Below are 12,191 nucleotides of genomic sequence, written 5' to 3'. Positions count from 1 at the left end.
ATTTTCATTAAAGTTGTTTTCTCTTTTATTTGTGAGTCAAATATTGCGACAGTTGTGGTACCGAATCATTGACACATACCAATATATGAATGGGGCCCATTACTCCGTATGTGCCATGGGGGAGCCAGGGGTCCCCCGGGGGCCTCATTTTTCAAATGACTACTCCTCCATTGATGCTCGTTGAATCAGGCTGTCATTTGACATGGATATTCTATGAGCATTTTTACTTGGTGGAACCGAGACATTTGACTGAATTCTCTGGAACGTGGTACGTGCTATTCGGTGCAGAGACGATACGCGAGCCCGGCCGTCGTTCATCCAAACTTGTTTGTCGAGTAAAGACTTTGTGCTGTTTTCATTGGTTTTACATGTACCTCTGACAGTTTGGAAAGTTTCTGGAATGCCAATTTAAGTGTATCTAATGCTTTAGTCTTTTTAAATTATTTATTTCATTAAAATGTGTAGCAGTAATTTACAATACGTCAACGCTAAATCTTTCAATGTAAGCAGTTTTCATGTTACACATTTCTGAACATTCCTAAACAAATACTGATATAAACTAATTTATGGTTGAAATAGTTGACTGACTCTCTTAACACTGTTGATAAGTCACTGTACATAGGATTTCACCCTCTAACAGTATTTTTTTTTTTTCCAGCCATCATCTCTTCCAACTCCTCACTGATCTTTTCCAGTACTATCCAGTATATCTGCTTTCTTTCTCCATTAGGTTGTTAATTAAATATTTGTATATTGCTTTCTTTTAAACTCCAGCTTTGGTATTACATTAACATTGTAGTGAGATGTATACATTTTTTTGAAAATGTAAAAAGTCAAATAAACAATAAAATAAACAATTAAAAAAATTCCTAAAATTGATGCCCTTAAAGGGTTTTGAATTGGGGTTTTTTGAGCACTGTTGATTTAAAAGCAGCCAGTGTAACGCCACCTGCTGGCCAATTCTTGATAGTGCTTTTTCTTCAATGGAGTTTGTGGATAAAAATGTAAATCTTGATCTTCTCTTTTTTCACGTGTCACAACATTAGGACTCTTTGTTTCAAAATTAGTTTCATACATTATTTATTTATTTATTTCCAAAAAAGCAATTAAGGGTGAGGTTTTTTTGGTTTGTTATTTAAGCTGCCAATAATGACCAGCCTTGTTCTTTTTTTTTTTTTTAATAAATAAACAAACAAACGAATAAATAAAATTATACAGAATGAGTTGTGTATTTTGTGTTATATCTTTGCCAAAATAACTTAGTTTGAGTGTGTAATAATTAAACATGAGTACAGCAATTACAGAAGTAGATTTGTCTTTTTTATTCCAAAAATAAATTAAAAAAAACTTTTTAAACAAAATAGAAAAAAATTATATATATATGTGTGTGTGTATTTGTATATTTGTGTTTTTTTTTTTTTTTGATTGAAGTAAACATTTTTTGATTTGAAGTGATTTTTCTTTTGAAACTTTTTTTTTTTTTTTTAATTGAATAATGTACCTCTATAAACAATAGGAACCTGCCCTTCTCCGTCCATTAGATACAAAATAACCTCAAGCTATTTTGATTTTTTTTTTCAAAATTTTATATTTTTTTAGCTTTCGTTGTTACGTTGTAGGTGTAATATCACTTTAGGGCGCTAGGTGCCAGCATGTGTTTTCCTAGTGTGATGCTGAACACCGTTGACCCAGAAGAAGAAATCACAGGCGTCACAATGTGTAAACTCAGACGCGGCTAATGCTAAGTATTTTATTAATGTGGAGTTTATTCCTTTTAATAAACACGGTCAGTTATCAAACACTTTACACATTCAGTGCATTTAGATGTCAAATTCAATGTAGTTTGACACAAAGACGGGGTTTGAAAGAGCTATGAGTTAGAATCATTTCGTGTTTATTAGCCTAGCATTCGTTTTTGTATTATAATTTACACAACAGGCCAGGACTATTTAGCATTACTTTACATACTTCCTGCTACGGTGACGTTTTACGCCTTAGTTTATTTTCAAGCTTGAGTTGAAATTATCTGTTAATGTAACTCAAGTTTCTTTGTTTCCTACACAGACTGTTATCCAGCTAATGTGTCTGTGAGCTGGACTGCAGCCGCTCAGTGAGGATGAATCGCCCAAAGCCAACCACCCTGAGGCGGCCCAGCGCTGCAAAACCATCAGGTAGGACTCGTAACCACTGTAGATAAGGGTTCTATTCAGTTGTGGTTCGTGTTTTCAGTAAAGGAAGTGTTTGTTGATACGGAAACCTCCGGGACGATGGGTACGTTTTCCGGACCTTTTCTACAGAAGCGTAAAGTGCCTGTGTTTTCACATTTTATGGCATTTCCTGGCTTAGGGTTCGGGCTAAAATAAAAGGGTTAGCGGGGTAGTTAAATAGAAATATGAGCTAAAATAACACTGACGGAACTTTAAGTCACGTGGTGCACCTATCGCGTCACCTAAACTGGCCAACGAGGGGCGCTGGGTATGGATAGACTGGCAGTCTACTGATACGTTTCTGTATCAATCTACTTTGTAACGGCAAATTACAATATAGTAGATATATAAGTTATTTTTGTCCATAATGTTTTAAAATCATTATCTCTTTTTATAACAAAGACAGAAAATTGGCTAAAGTCAATCACCTTTATTATGCATTATAACAATCTGTCCTTGAAAAATCTAATTTATACCTTTTTAAAAAAGTCATAGAAACAATAAGAAACTTCTCCTCCTAGAAATATAAAAAAAGAAGGAACAACAAAATAACCGTTAAATTTACGCTTCAATGAAAACCTGTGAAAGTTTACATCTCATGGTCCCATTTTGACTCTGAGCTTTATTCTGTCTGTTGTCCATGGAGACAGGGAGGTGATGAAGGTGATGAAGGTGATGGATGAGGTGTAGACCAGATGATGAAAACGTTACCTTAACTTCCTACATTCTAAGTTTCTCCCAAAGACTCGCTCTCTGAACCTTCATGGAGGTTTTATCATCCAGGAGGGTTTTCCTGCTGATATTTTTGAATTAAATCCACCAGTATTCGGTCTCCTTCAATCCATTATGGACTTTAGTCTCTCTTCTTTTCTATTTCATCAAAACAAAGTGGCATCTTAAATGAGTCCGTCACATGTGAGTAAATTATTGCCAACTTATTAGCTTTCAGAAACTGGTAGAATTTCTCCAATAAAGCAAATATTAGCAGAGTTACGGTCATTTAAATGAACGTGTTCCCCTAGATGAATTCAGGGTCCCTGGGAAACCCCGGTCAATTTGATGAGTTTGTAAAATCCGGCCGGACTGTTCGGACAAGAGGTGAAAAGAGGACATGTCCGGGTAAAACCAGACATATGGTCGCCCTAGAGGGGTGTCAAACTAATTTTAGTTCAGGGGGCCGAATACGGAGTTTATCTTAAGTGGGCTGCAGATTTTAGCTGGGGAAATGAGTAATTTAATCATTATTGTGCTTTATTTTACACTTCCACATATAAATGAATTATAAAACTTGTAAGGCACTGATAATATCATAGCAATTAGTGACAGATATCAGTCGCTGCAGGATATTTGCTCTCAACTTGTTTGATTTTGTGGCCAATTTTTCTGTCATTTGGGGAAATGTTGTGGAATAATTTGAAGAAAATTGCAGGATTTGGGGAAAATTGAGAGTTCTTTTAACAATGTAAGACTAAAAATGACTGCCATCTTGTGATAAACATGGGGGAAATGTGAGCCCTGCTAATAGTGTGGAGTTTCATTAAATTTCTGTATTATTTTGTAGATATCTAGCTGAGATATCTCCAACTGAATTCATTGGTAATTTGCACAATGAATACGGTCCATATTGGATGATCTAAGGCTGATCTTGAGTTTGACACGTGCCATAGATTTCATTGTGAGGAATTGTTTTCCTAGGCCATCCTCCGCCTGGAGACTTCATTGCTCTGGGATCAAAGAGCCAGGCGGGAGAGCCCAAAGCTCCAGCTGTCCTCCTAAAGCCATCGTCCTCAGGCTTACCCGCTGATCGCAAGAGAGAATCATCTTCATCACTACCTTCTTCATCGGGTCTTTCCAATCTCAGCAAGAGGCCTAAACTCTCCAACACTCCTCCTGTCAGTGCTCTGGGACGACTCGCTGAAGTTGTTACTGCGGATAAGAGGTCTATTTCTCCTTCAATCAAAGAGCCATCGGTGATACCAATAGAGGGTAAATCAAATATGTGTTAGCTGCTTTTAATGTTGAGTATTTCATGTTGTAATGCACAAATATATTAAGCCTGTGTTTGCTCTGTCAGTGTCTCCTGTGATTCTGCTGGATGAGATCGAAGCTGCAGAGTCTGAGGGGAATGATGATCGTATCGAGGGTCTGCTGTGTGGAGCAGTGAAACAGCTGAAGATGAACAGAGCCAAGCCTGACATCACTTTATACCTCAGCCTCATGTTTCTAGCTAAAATCAAGCCCAATGTATTTGCTACAGAAGGAATCATTGAGGTAGGGCTGTTCAGACAGAATCAGATGACTACACATACCCATAATTGTATTCACATACTCATAATAGATGATGTAATGAGCAGTGTTGAATTTAAAAACATTGACTGAAAACGCAGTTCTGCTCATAAAGTACAATCAAGCTAAGTTGTTATTTTGTTTTGTAATTTTTTTGTTTTTTTCCGTAACATTACTGAAGGCCTTGTGCAGCCTCCTTCGTCGTGATGCTTCAATCAATTTTAAAGCCAAAGGCAACAACCTGGTATCTGTGCTGGCCTGTAACCTGCTGATGGCTGCCTACGAGGAGGACGAGAACTGGCCCGAGATCTTTGTCAAGGTAAGGCAGGAAATGTGCTGATTTCTACTCAAAGTAACATTAATATTTCTGATGTAATCTGAGGCAATATTAGAAACTAGTTGAATAAAATTATTTACATACCAGATGGCAGCTGCTCTCTGATATTACACAAAATTTAGGCTTTTTCTTTTTTTGCTTTTGTCTGTAAATGAATAAATGAAGGGAATAATGTTCATTGGCATAGAAAATCTATGAAGCCAAATCATCTGATGCTTTTGGTTCTTTAGTATAGAACAGGCACAAACATGTTTTGTGATTCTGAACACCCTTTAGTTGTATACAGGGCAGCCACAAATGCAAAATAGGTATTGCTGTTTAAAAATGTCTCCAAAAATGAATCTTAAACTAACCATGTATTGTCTTACTAGTAATGATGTCAATATCCTCTGGGATTGGAATAAGATTCTTGATCTTTTTGTTTGTCTCACAGGTTTACATTGAGGACTCACTAGGTGAAAGAATCTGGGTGGACAGTTCCCAATGTAAAGACTTTGTAGACAACATTCAAACAGCTTTTGGAACAAAGATGCCTCCTAAAAGTATGCTGCTCCAAGCTGATACTGGACGCCTTGCTGGGGATCTCAGTGCAGGTAACATAAGGGATGCAGCGAAATGAAAATTCTTGGCCGAAACCGAAAATAAGAAAACCAAGGCTGAAAACCGTAACGTTGAATAAATTATTAGTACCATTGCATTTATGGCTCTGAATGTGTGAATGTGATCCAATTAATGATCTTATTAACGCGGATTAAGTATTGTCATGATGAAGATTAGAGGATCTGTGTGAAATCTGCACTGACCAACTGAAAATAGATGCTGATCCACAGCCACGGTACATGTAACTTCAGTGTTGACGTGACACAGAAACAGTGGTTTTATTATGCACTGTAAAGTGACCTTGGGTGCCATGAAAGACACTAATTTTTCAAATAAAATGTATTATTATTATTAAAACACACTTGCGATCCCCGTCTCAACCTCTGCTCAGAATATTCTTTAGTGCTCAGATCAATTGAAATACAGCCAGTCCGCAGACAAGTTGGCCCGTTTCCAAGCAAACGTGCGTGCTTATCGCTGTGTTTGCTCACATCTTTACAACATCCTCATTTGGTTGCCTTGTTTCGGTGAGAAATGTGTTTTTGGTGGCCGGAATTTTGGTGCAACACTAGGTAAGATATACGCTACAGATGCCACAGCGCGTAAAAAGAGCTGATGATGATGGATAATAACTAACGTAGTTGAGGTGGGAGAAAATTGTTATGGCAATTATTATATTAATATATTATATTCATATCATCAAATGTGTGTTTGTGTACAATTTTTTGTTTATACACGATGACTGCATTATTTGTTGTACTTTTGAACACAGACGTTGCTCCTTTGCTGAGTCATGTTAGATTAGATTACTCGCAGTACAGACAGACTGTGCTGTATTCACGGTGCCAGCAAAAACCAGTCTCTGCTCAAGGTCTCAACAAGAACTCTGATAATCAGAGCTCTGAAGAAGCAGTAATTTTCCATCAAAATCCTTCCTCCCTTCACACCCTCCCTCCCCTTCCTCTTCATCAGCTATAAGATACATTGCTTTATTCTTTCACGGTTAAGCGCGTCACCTCCGGCCGAGGAGGGTCATTGTATTTATCCTTTGCTCTTTCTTTATTAAATATGTTTATTTATACATTCCCGTCTCAGCGTGGACTTCATCAATGTGTGTGTGTGTCAGGTAACAGCCCTCATCCCTCCACTCCGGATGAAGACGACAGTCAGACTGAATTGCTAATAGCAGAGGAGAAACTCAGTCCTGAAGATGATGGGCAGGTTATGCCAAGGTACACAAATATTCACTGAGAAAATAAAATCCTGGATGTGTCAGATTTTTGAGCTCCAGGACTTGTTTGCGTGTTGTTTTCTTATCTGTAGGTATGAGGAGTTGGCAGATGGTGTGGAGGACTATGTGCTGGACGTCCTCAGGGATCAGCTGAACCGCAGACAGCAGATGGACAACGTGTCCCGTAACCTGCTGCGCCTGATCACAGCAACGTGTGGCTACAAAGAGGCTCGACTCATGGCTGTGCAGAGACTGGAGATGTGGCTCCAGAACCCAAAGGTGTTGTAGAACTCACCATGTAGTTTGATGCAAACAAAAAACAAACAAGATATCTCTAATGTTGCTATTATTACAGCTGACAAGACCAGCTCAGGACCTTCTCATGTCGCTGTGCATGAACTGCAACACCCATGGAGCAGATGACATGGAGGTCATCTCCAACCTCATCAAGATCCGACTCAAACCCAAAGTCCTTCTCAACCACTACATGCTGTGTGTCAGGTGGGTGGATTCTCCTTCATCATCCTGTAATCACAGCATGTGTGTTTCATTGCTCATTGAGATTTGACTTTTCAGAGAACTGCTGAATGCAAATCGAGACAACCTGGCCACGATGGTGAAGGTGGTGATTTTCAATGAGCTGTCCAATGCACGGAATCCCAACAACATGCAGGTCCTTCATACGGTGCTGCAACACAGTCCAGAGCAGGCTCCAAAGGTAAACACCCAACCCAACACAGGCGTTTAAACATGTGATAGATGCACTTATTGGAGGCAAAGCAGGCAGAGCCTTTTTTTTTTTTAAAAATAAAAACAAATAAACAATCAAAATTGCTACATTTGTGTCTTTCTTTGGAGAGCCTTCTCTGATTGATCAGCTATTTGGACATGTAGTATAACTTGTAGAACTTGTTGTAAATCTTAATTTTCTATGAAGTCATGTAGTTTTTATACCATTACATCTGAGACTTTAGTTAACTCACTGATGTGTCACAAATCAGAAATTAAAGATCTCAAAAACATGCTATCAGCATCTCTTTCAGAAAAATCAATTAAATGAGGTGGTACCTAATGTAAACGCAGCACAGGAAGCCACGACTTAGCGTCACACATGGCTGCTCCTCACAGATTGTGCTCTACAATATGAAATCTTGCAAAAAAAGTGCTTCAAATATTTTTTTTAGCATAAATGTGCATATATTAATTTTTTTGTAACACATTAAACTCATTTAATGTTGTTTACAGTACATTTATAAAGTACATCAGTACACATAATTGGTTAATTATTTATACACACTTGATACTTCAACATATTGTTTTTCTGTGTCCATAGTTTTTGGCCATGGTGTTCCAGGACTTGTTAACTAATAAGGATGATTACCTCCGTGCTTCCCGAGCTCTGCTGAGAGAGATCATTAAACAGACCAAGCATGAGATCAACTTCCAGTCCTTCTGCTTTGGTTTGATGCAGGAGAGAAAGGAGGCCTGCTATGTGGACATGGAGTTCAAAGTAGGAGGAATTACACTCCCCTGGGGTCAGTTGTTTTATGGACAGACTTACTCAAGTGCGTTGTGTTTTTTCCACAGGAGCGTTTCGTCATCCAGGTGACAGATTTACTGACTGTCTCCATGATGTTGGGTATCACTGCTCAGGTCAAAGAGGCTGGCATTGCATGGGACAAAGGAGAGAAGAAGAGTATGTGTTCTTGTTTAATAACAGGGTGTGTTTAGAAAGCAGATTATTCATTTTGTTTTTGTTGTGTTCACAGATCTGGAGGTGCTGAGATCCTTCCAGAACCAGATAGCCTCCATCCAGAGAGATGCAGTGTGGTGGCTTCACTCAGTGGTTCCTACAATCAGCAAAGTTGTTGCAAAAGACTACGTTCACTGGTCAGTGCAGCTTTTACTACAATGTGATGTTGTATGAATGCCAGATTTGTTATCAGTTATTTTGTTGTTTGCAGCCTGCACAAAGTACTGTTCACTGAGCAACCAGAGACATATTACAAGTGGGACAACTGGCCTCCAGAGAGCGACAGGAAGTGAGCATTCAAACATCATTCTGCTGTCAGACTCCCGTCTCTTACTCTCACACAACTGACACTCGCTTTTTCAATCCCTCAGTTTCTTCCTCCGCCTCTGTTCTGAGGTCCCTCTGCTGGAGGACACACTGATGCGTGTCCTGGTGATCGGCCTGTCCCGTGATCTGCCTCTGGGCCCAGCTGATGCCATGGAGCTCGCAGATCATTTGGTTAAAAGAGCTGCTGGAGTTCAGTCAGACGGTGTGTGTCAATAGTAATGACCATTCTAAATGATAACCCTGTCAAATGGTTTTCTCCTCTCTGGTGATATTTCTATTGCATGGCATTGTTAACGCACTTTAAATGTCATCTGGTTGTAAAGCAGATCTTGAAGTGTTGCGAGTAGAGAGGATCCAGCTTATTGATGCAGTCCTGAATCTGTGCACCTATCACCACCCAGAGAATATTCAGCTGCCAGCAGGGTACGTCAGCTGTCTTTAATGCAGTGGGTCCAAACATTTTTCTTGTCGTGACCCCACTTTTATATCACAAATTTCTGGCCACCTCAGAAATTTTCTCAAAAATGTTGGTAGTTTATTGATAATATTTGTTATACTGTGTGACAGTATCAGTGCACAATGTAACAATAAGTGCCAGCTCAGATATTTTTATACTGCATTTTAAATGCAAATGGATAAATATTAAAGATTAAAAAAAATGCAAATAATTTTGATAATTTTTTATTATTACTAGACATTTCAGGCAACCCCATTTTATTTCAAAGCGACCCCAAGATTAAAAAAACCCTGCTTTATTTGCTTTACAGACATTTTTGTCGCTCAGTTTACAGACAGACAAAGACAACAAATGTCTCTTATTGTTTAAGGTACCAACCACCAAACTTGGCGATATCCTCTCTCTATTGGAAGGCCTGGCTCTTGTTGCTTGTGGTGGCAGCTTTTAATCCTCAGAAGATCGGTACAGTAATCAATCACTTTTGTATACATACAGACAGTATATGTGAGCTTACTTATTAAAATGATATTTGGTTGTATTGTTTTTGTTTTTAAAAAATTACCCTTTAGGTTTGGCTGCTTGGGATGGCTATCCGACGCTGAAAATGCTGATGGAAATGGTTATGACAAAGTAAGACAATTTCACCAATGACACATAAACAGAAACCTTGCCTTCTCCTCAGTGAGAACAATCATCATAAACGGCATCAAAACCCCTGGCTGACATCCTGAAATAGTTCATTTTCTTCTCGTCTATCTGGATTATGCAAAGGCTGAAGTGCTGTTTTTAATTCATTATGACCCATAATGTGGTTCAAAAGTACTGTGACCGCGGAGCACTCAATATTTGCTAACTGAAAAAAAATAAATAAATGAAATATTTGCAAACTGAGCTTGTGGGTGTGACTTGTCAGCCGTAGATGTTCTTTACACAACAAAGATTTAAAGTCTCTGTGCTCTGTGAAGTATGTACTAACGCACACCAACTTTTTCTCAGTAACTACACATACCCTCCTTGCACTGTCGCGGATGAGGACACAAAGACGGAGATGATCAGCAGGGAGCTGCAGATCTCCCAGAGGGAGAAACAGGAGATTCTGGCATTTGAAAGCCACTTGGCTGCAGCTTCTACCAAACAGACCATCACAGAGAGCAACAGCCTGCTACTGTCTCAGCTCACCAGTCTGGATCCACAGTAAGATTAGGATGAGGAGGTGTTTCACATAATTATTAAATTATGACATCATATACATCGTGTAACTAAATATTCGCTCTCATTTTGTAAAATAGTTTCATTAGCAACACAATTGACACCCTACAGCAGGGGTCAAACTCATTTTAGTTCAGGGGCCCATTATGGCCCAGTTTGATCTCAAGTGGGCTACAGATTATAAAAACAAGAAATTTCAACAATATACCAGACTTTCCACTCCTAAGCAATAAGTGACAGATAAGAGACCCTGCAGGATATTCACTTAAATGTACTTGATTTTATGATTAATTTTATTTTCATTTGTGGAATTTTTGTGTAATAATTTGAGCAAAACTTAAGACTTCTTTCAAAAATTTAGCTTTAAAAATGACTAAAACTGAGTACGTTTCATTAAGTTTCATTGAATTTGTGGATTTTGAGGGACTGTGATATCTACAATATAAGTAATTGGTAATTTACGCATTGATCCATGTTTTTTCTGAATTTTTTTTTACTTTTTCCTGCGGGCCAAATTTAATGCTTTAAAGGAATTGGCCCATGAGTCTTGAGTTTGACACAATTTTGTTGTTGCTTTAACTTTATACACAGAACAGTAATTCAAACCCTTTGCTGGTACAGGCTTGGCCTGTCATAGTTAGATTAGTAGATTTCTACCTTCAGTCTTAAGCTACCTTGATGTAAATATTCAATTCTCAGCTTGTAAAGAGACAGCTGAACAAGACTCCTGATTTTTAAATCCTGAACAGCCAGAATAGTGTAAAATGCCTTTATGTTAAATGTGAAATGATCTGCCCGTGTCCAGGGGTCCTCCTCGCAGACCTCCGCCTCAGGTTCAGGACCAGATCAAAACTCTCAACCAGTCGCTGCGTCTTGGCCATCTTCTTTGCCGCAGCCGCAATCCAGACTTTCTTCTCAACATCATCCAGAGACAGGTGAAGTTCCTTTTCTTACAGCTTCAGACTTTAAAGAGTTTTTTACGATTACATGATATTCCTGTTGGTTTTTCTCTTCCTGGGGAAAAACAAGAAGTCATTTTCCTTCGTTGACAGGCTTCCTCTCAGTCCATGCCTTGGTTGGCTGACTTGGTCCAGTCCAGTGAGGGGTCCTTGGATGTACTTCCAGTGCAGTGCTTGTGTGAGTTCCTCCTGCATGATGCCGCAGACGACAGCTTGCCTGTTGATGATGACGATGAAGCGGAAAGCAGAGAGCAGAGGGCCAAGAAAAGACAGGTACGTGACATTTGTAACTTGCATCAAAGGTCGTACTTTACATATCAGAGACTTACAATGAGGATTTTGCTCTGTAGAGGCAACAAAAGCAAAGGCAACTGCTTGGACGGCTGCAGGATCTTCTGTTGGGTCCTAAGGCTGATGAACAGACCACTTGTGAGGTGTTAGATTACTTTTTGCGACGTCTCAGCTCGTCCCAGGTGGCGTCACGAGTTCTGGCAATGAAGGTATTGAAGTGAAAAAGTGAAAAAAGGCCTATTTAGATAATGTCCACGTGTGAGGATATTTCTGTCAACAAGGTGTCTTGTATGCAGGGTTTGTCACTGGTTCTCGGTGAAGGAGGATTAAAGGATGGAGAGGAGCGAGATCAGCCCATGGAGGAAGACTCCACGGATGCAGAACTCCTGCCCGGGTACCAGTGGCTGTTACAGGACCTCCCAAAGCTTCCCTTGTTTGACAGTGTCAGAGGAATGACCTCCACTGCCCTGCAGCAGGTCGGAGTCATCAAGTAGCCAATAACTGAAAACAAGGCCAATTCTGAATAGGAAAAAT

At 39.3% G+C, this 12,191-nt stretch overlaps 1 protein-coding gene across 6 annotated transcripts in view; it reads left to right on the top strand.

Annotated features, from left to right (window-relative positions):
• Positions 1-1,661: 1,661 nt before the first annotated feature.
• The window catches only part of ints1 (integrator complex subunit 1), a 40,298-nt gene continuing 29,768 nt past the window's right edge, over positions 1,662-12,191 (top strand). The window contains exons 1-23 of one of the 6 annotated variants that reach the window (XM_028455069.1): positions 1,662-1,745; positions 2,065-2,171; positions 3,903-4,193; positions 4,282-4,478; positions 4,675-4,812; positions 5,264-5,423; positions 6,557-6,662; positions 6,754-6,940; positions 7,017-7,162; positions 7,238-7,379; positions 7,995-8,171; positions 8,249-8,357; positions 8,431-8,551; positions 8,626-8,703; positions 8,786-8,943; positions 9,068-9,164; positions 9,569-9,660; positions 9,768-9,828; positions 10,195-10,392; positions 11,213-11,342; positions 11,460-11,639; positions 11,717-11,866; positions 11,954-12,133. In XM_028455069.1, the coding sequence (XP_028310870.1) occupies positions 2,117-2,171; positions 3,903-4,193; positions 4,282-4,478; positions 4,675-4,812; positions 5,264-5,423; positions 6,557-6,662; positions 6,754-6,940; positions 7,017-7,162; positions 7,238-7,379; positions 7,995-8,171; positions 8,249-8,357; positions 8,431-8,551; positions 8,626-8,703; positions 8,786-8,943; positions 9,068-9,164; positions 9,569-9,660; positions 9,768-9,828; positions 10,195-10,392; positions 11,213-11,342; positions 11,460-11,639; positions 11,717-11,866; positions 11,954-12,133 (3,153 nt within the window). In that variant the 5' untranslated portion in view covers positions 1,662-1,745; positions 2,065-2,116. Of the gene's footprint in view, positions 2,172-3,902; positions 4,194-4,281; positions 4,479-4,674; positions 4,813-5,263; positions 5,424-6,556; positions 6,663-6,753; positions 6,941-7,016; positions 7,163-7,237; positions 7,380-7,994; positions 8,172-8,248; positions 8,358-8,430; positions 8,552-8,625; positions 8,704-8,785; positions 8,944-9,067; positions 9,165-9,568; positions 9,661-9,767; positions 9,829-10,194; positions 10,393-11,212; positions 11,343-11,459; positions 11,640-11,716; positions 11,867-11,953; positions 12,134-12,191 lie in introns of all 6 variants that reach the window. The other 5 variants (XM_028455068.1, XM_028455067.1, XM_028455066.1 and 2 more) reach the window with 5 other exon arrangements.

Source organism: Gouania willdenowi, chromosome 8, assembly GCF_900634775.1.
Source record: "Gouania willdenowi chromosome 8, fGouWil2.1, whole genome shotgun sequence".
Taxonomy (NCBI): Eukaryota; Metazoa; Chordata; class Actinopteri; order Blenniiformes; family Gobiesocidae; genus Gouania; species Gouania willdenowi.
The sequence above is the reverse complement of the archived record's forward strand: the minus strand, read 5'-3'. Positions and strand labels throughout refer to the sequence as shown.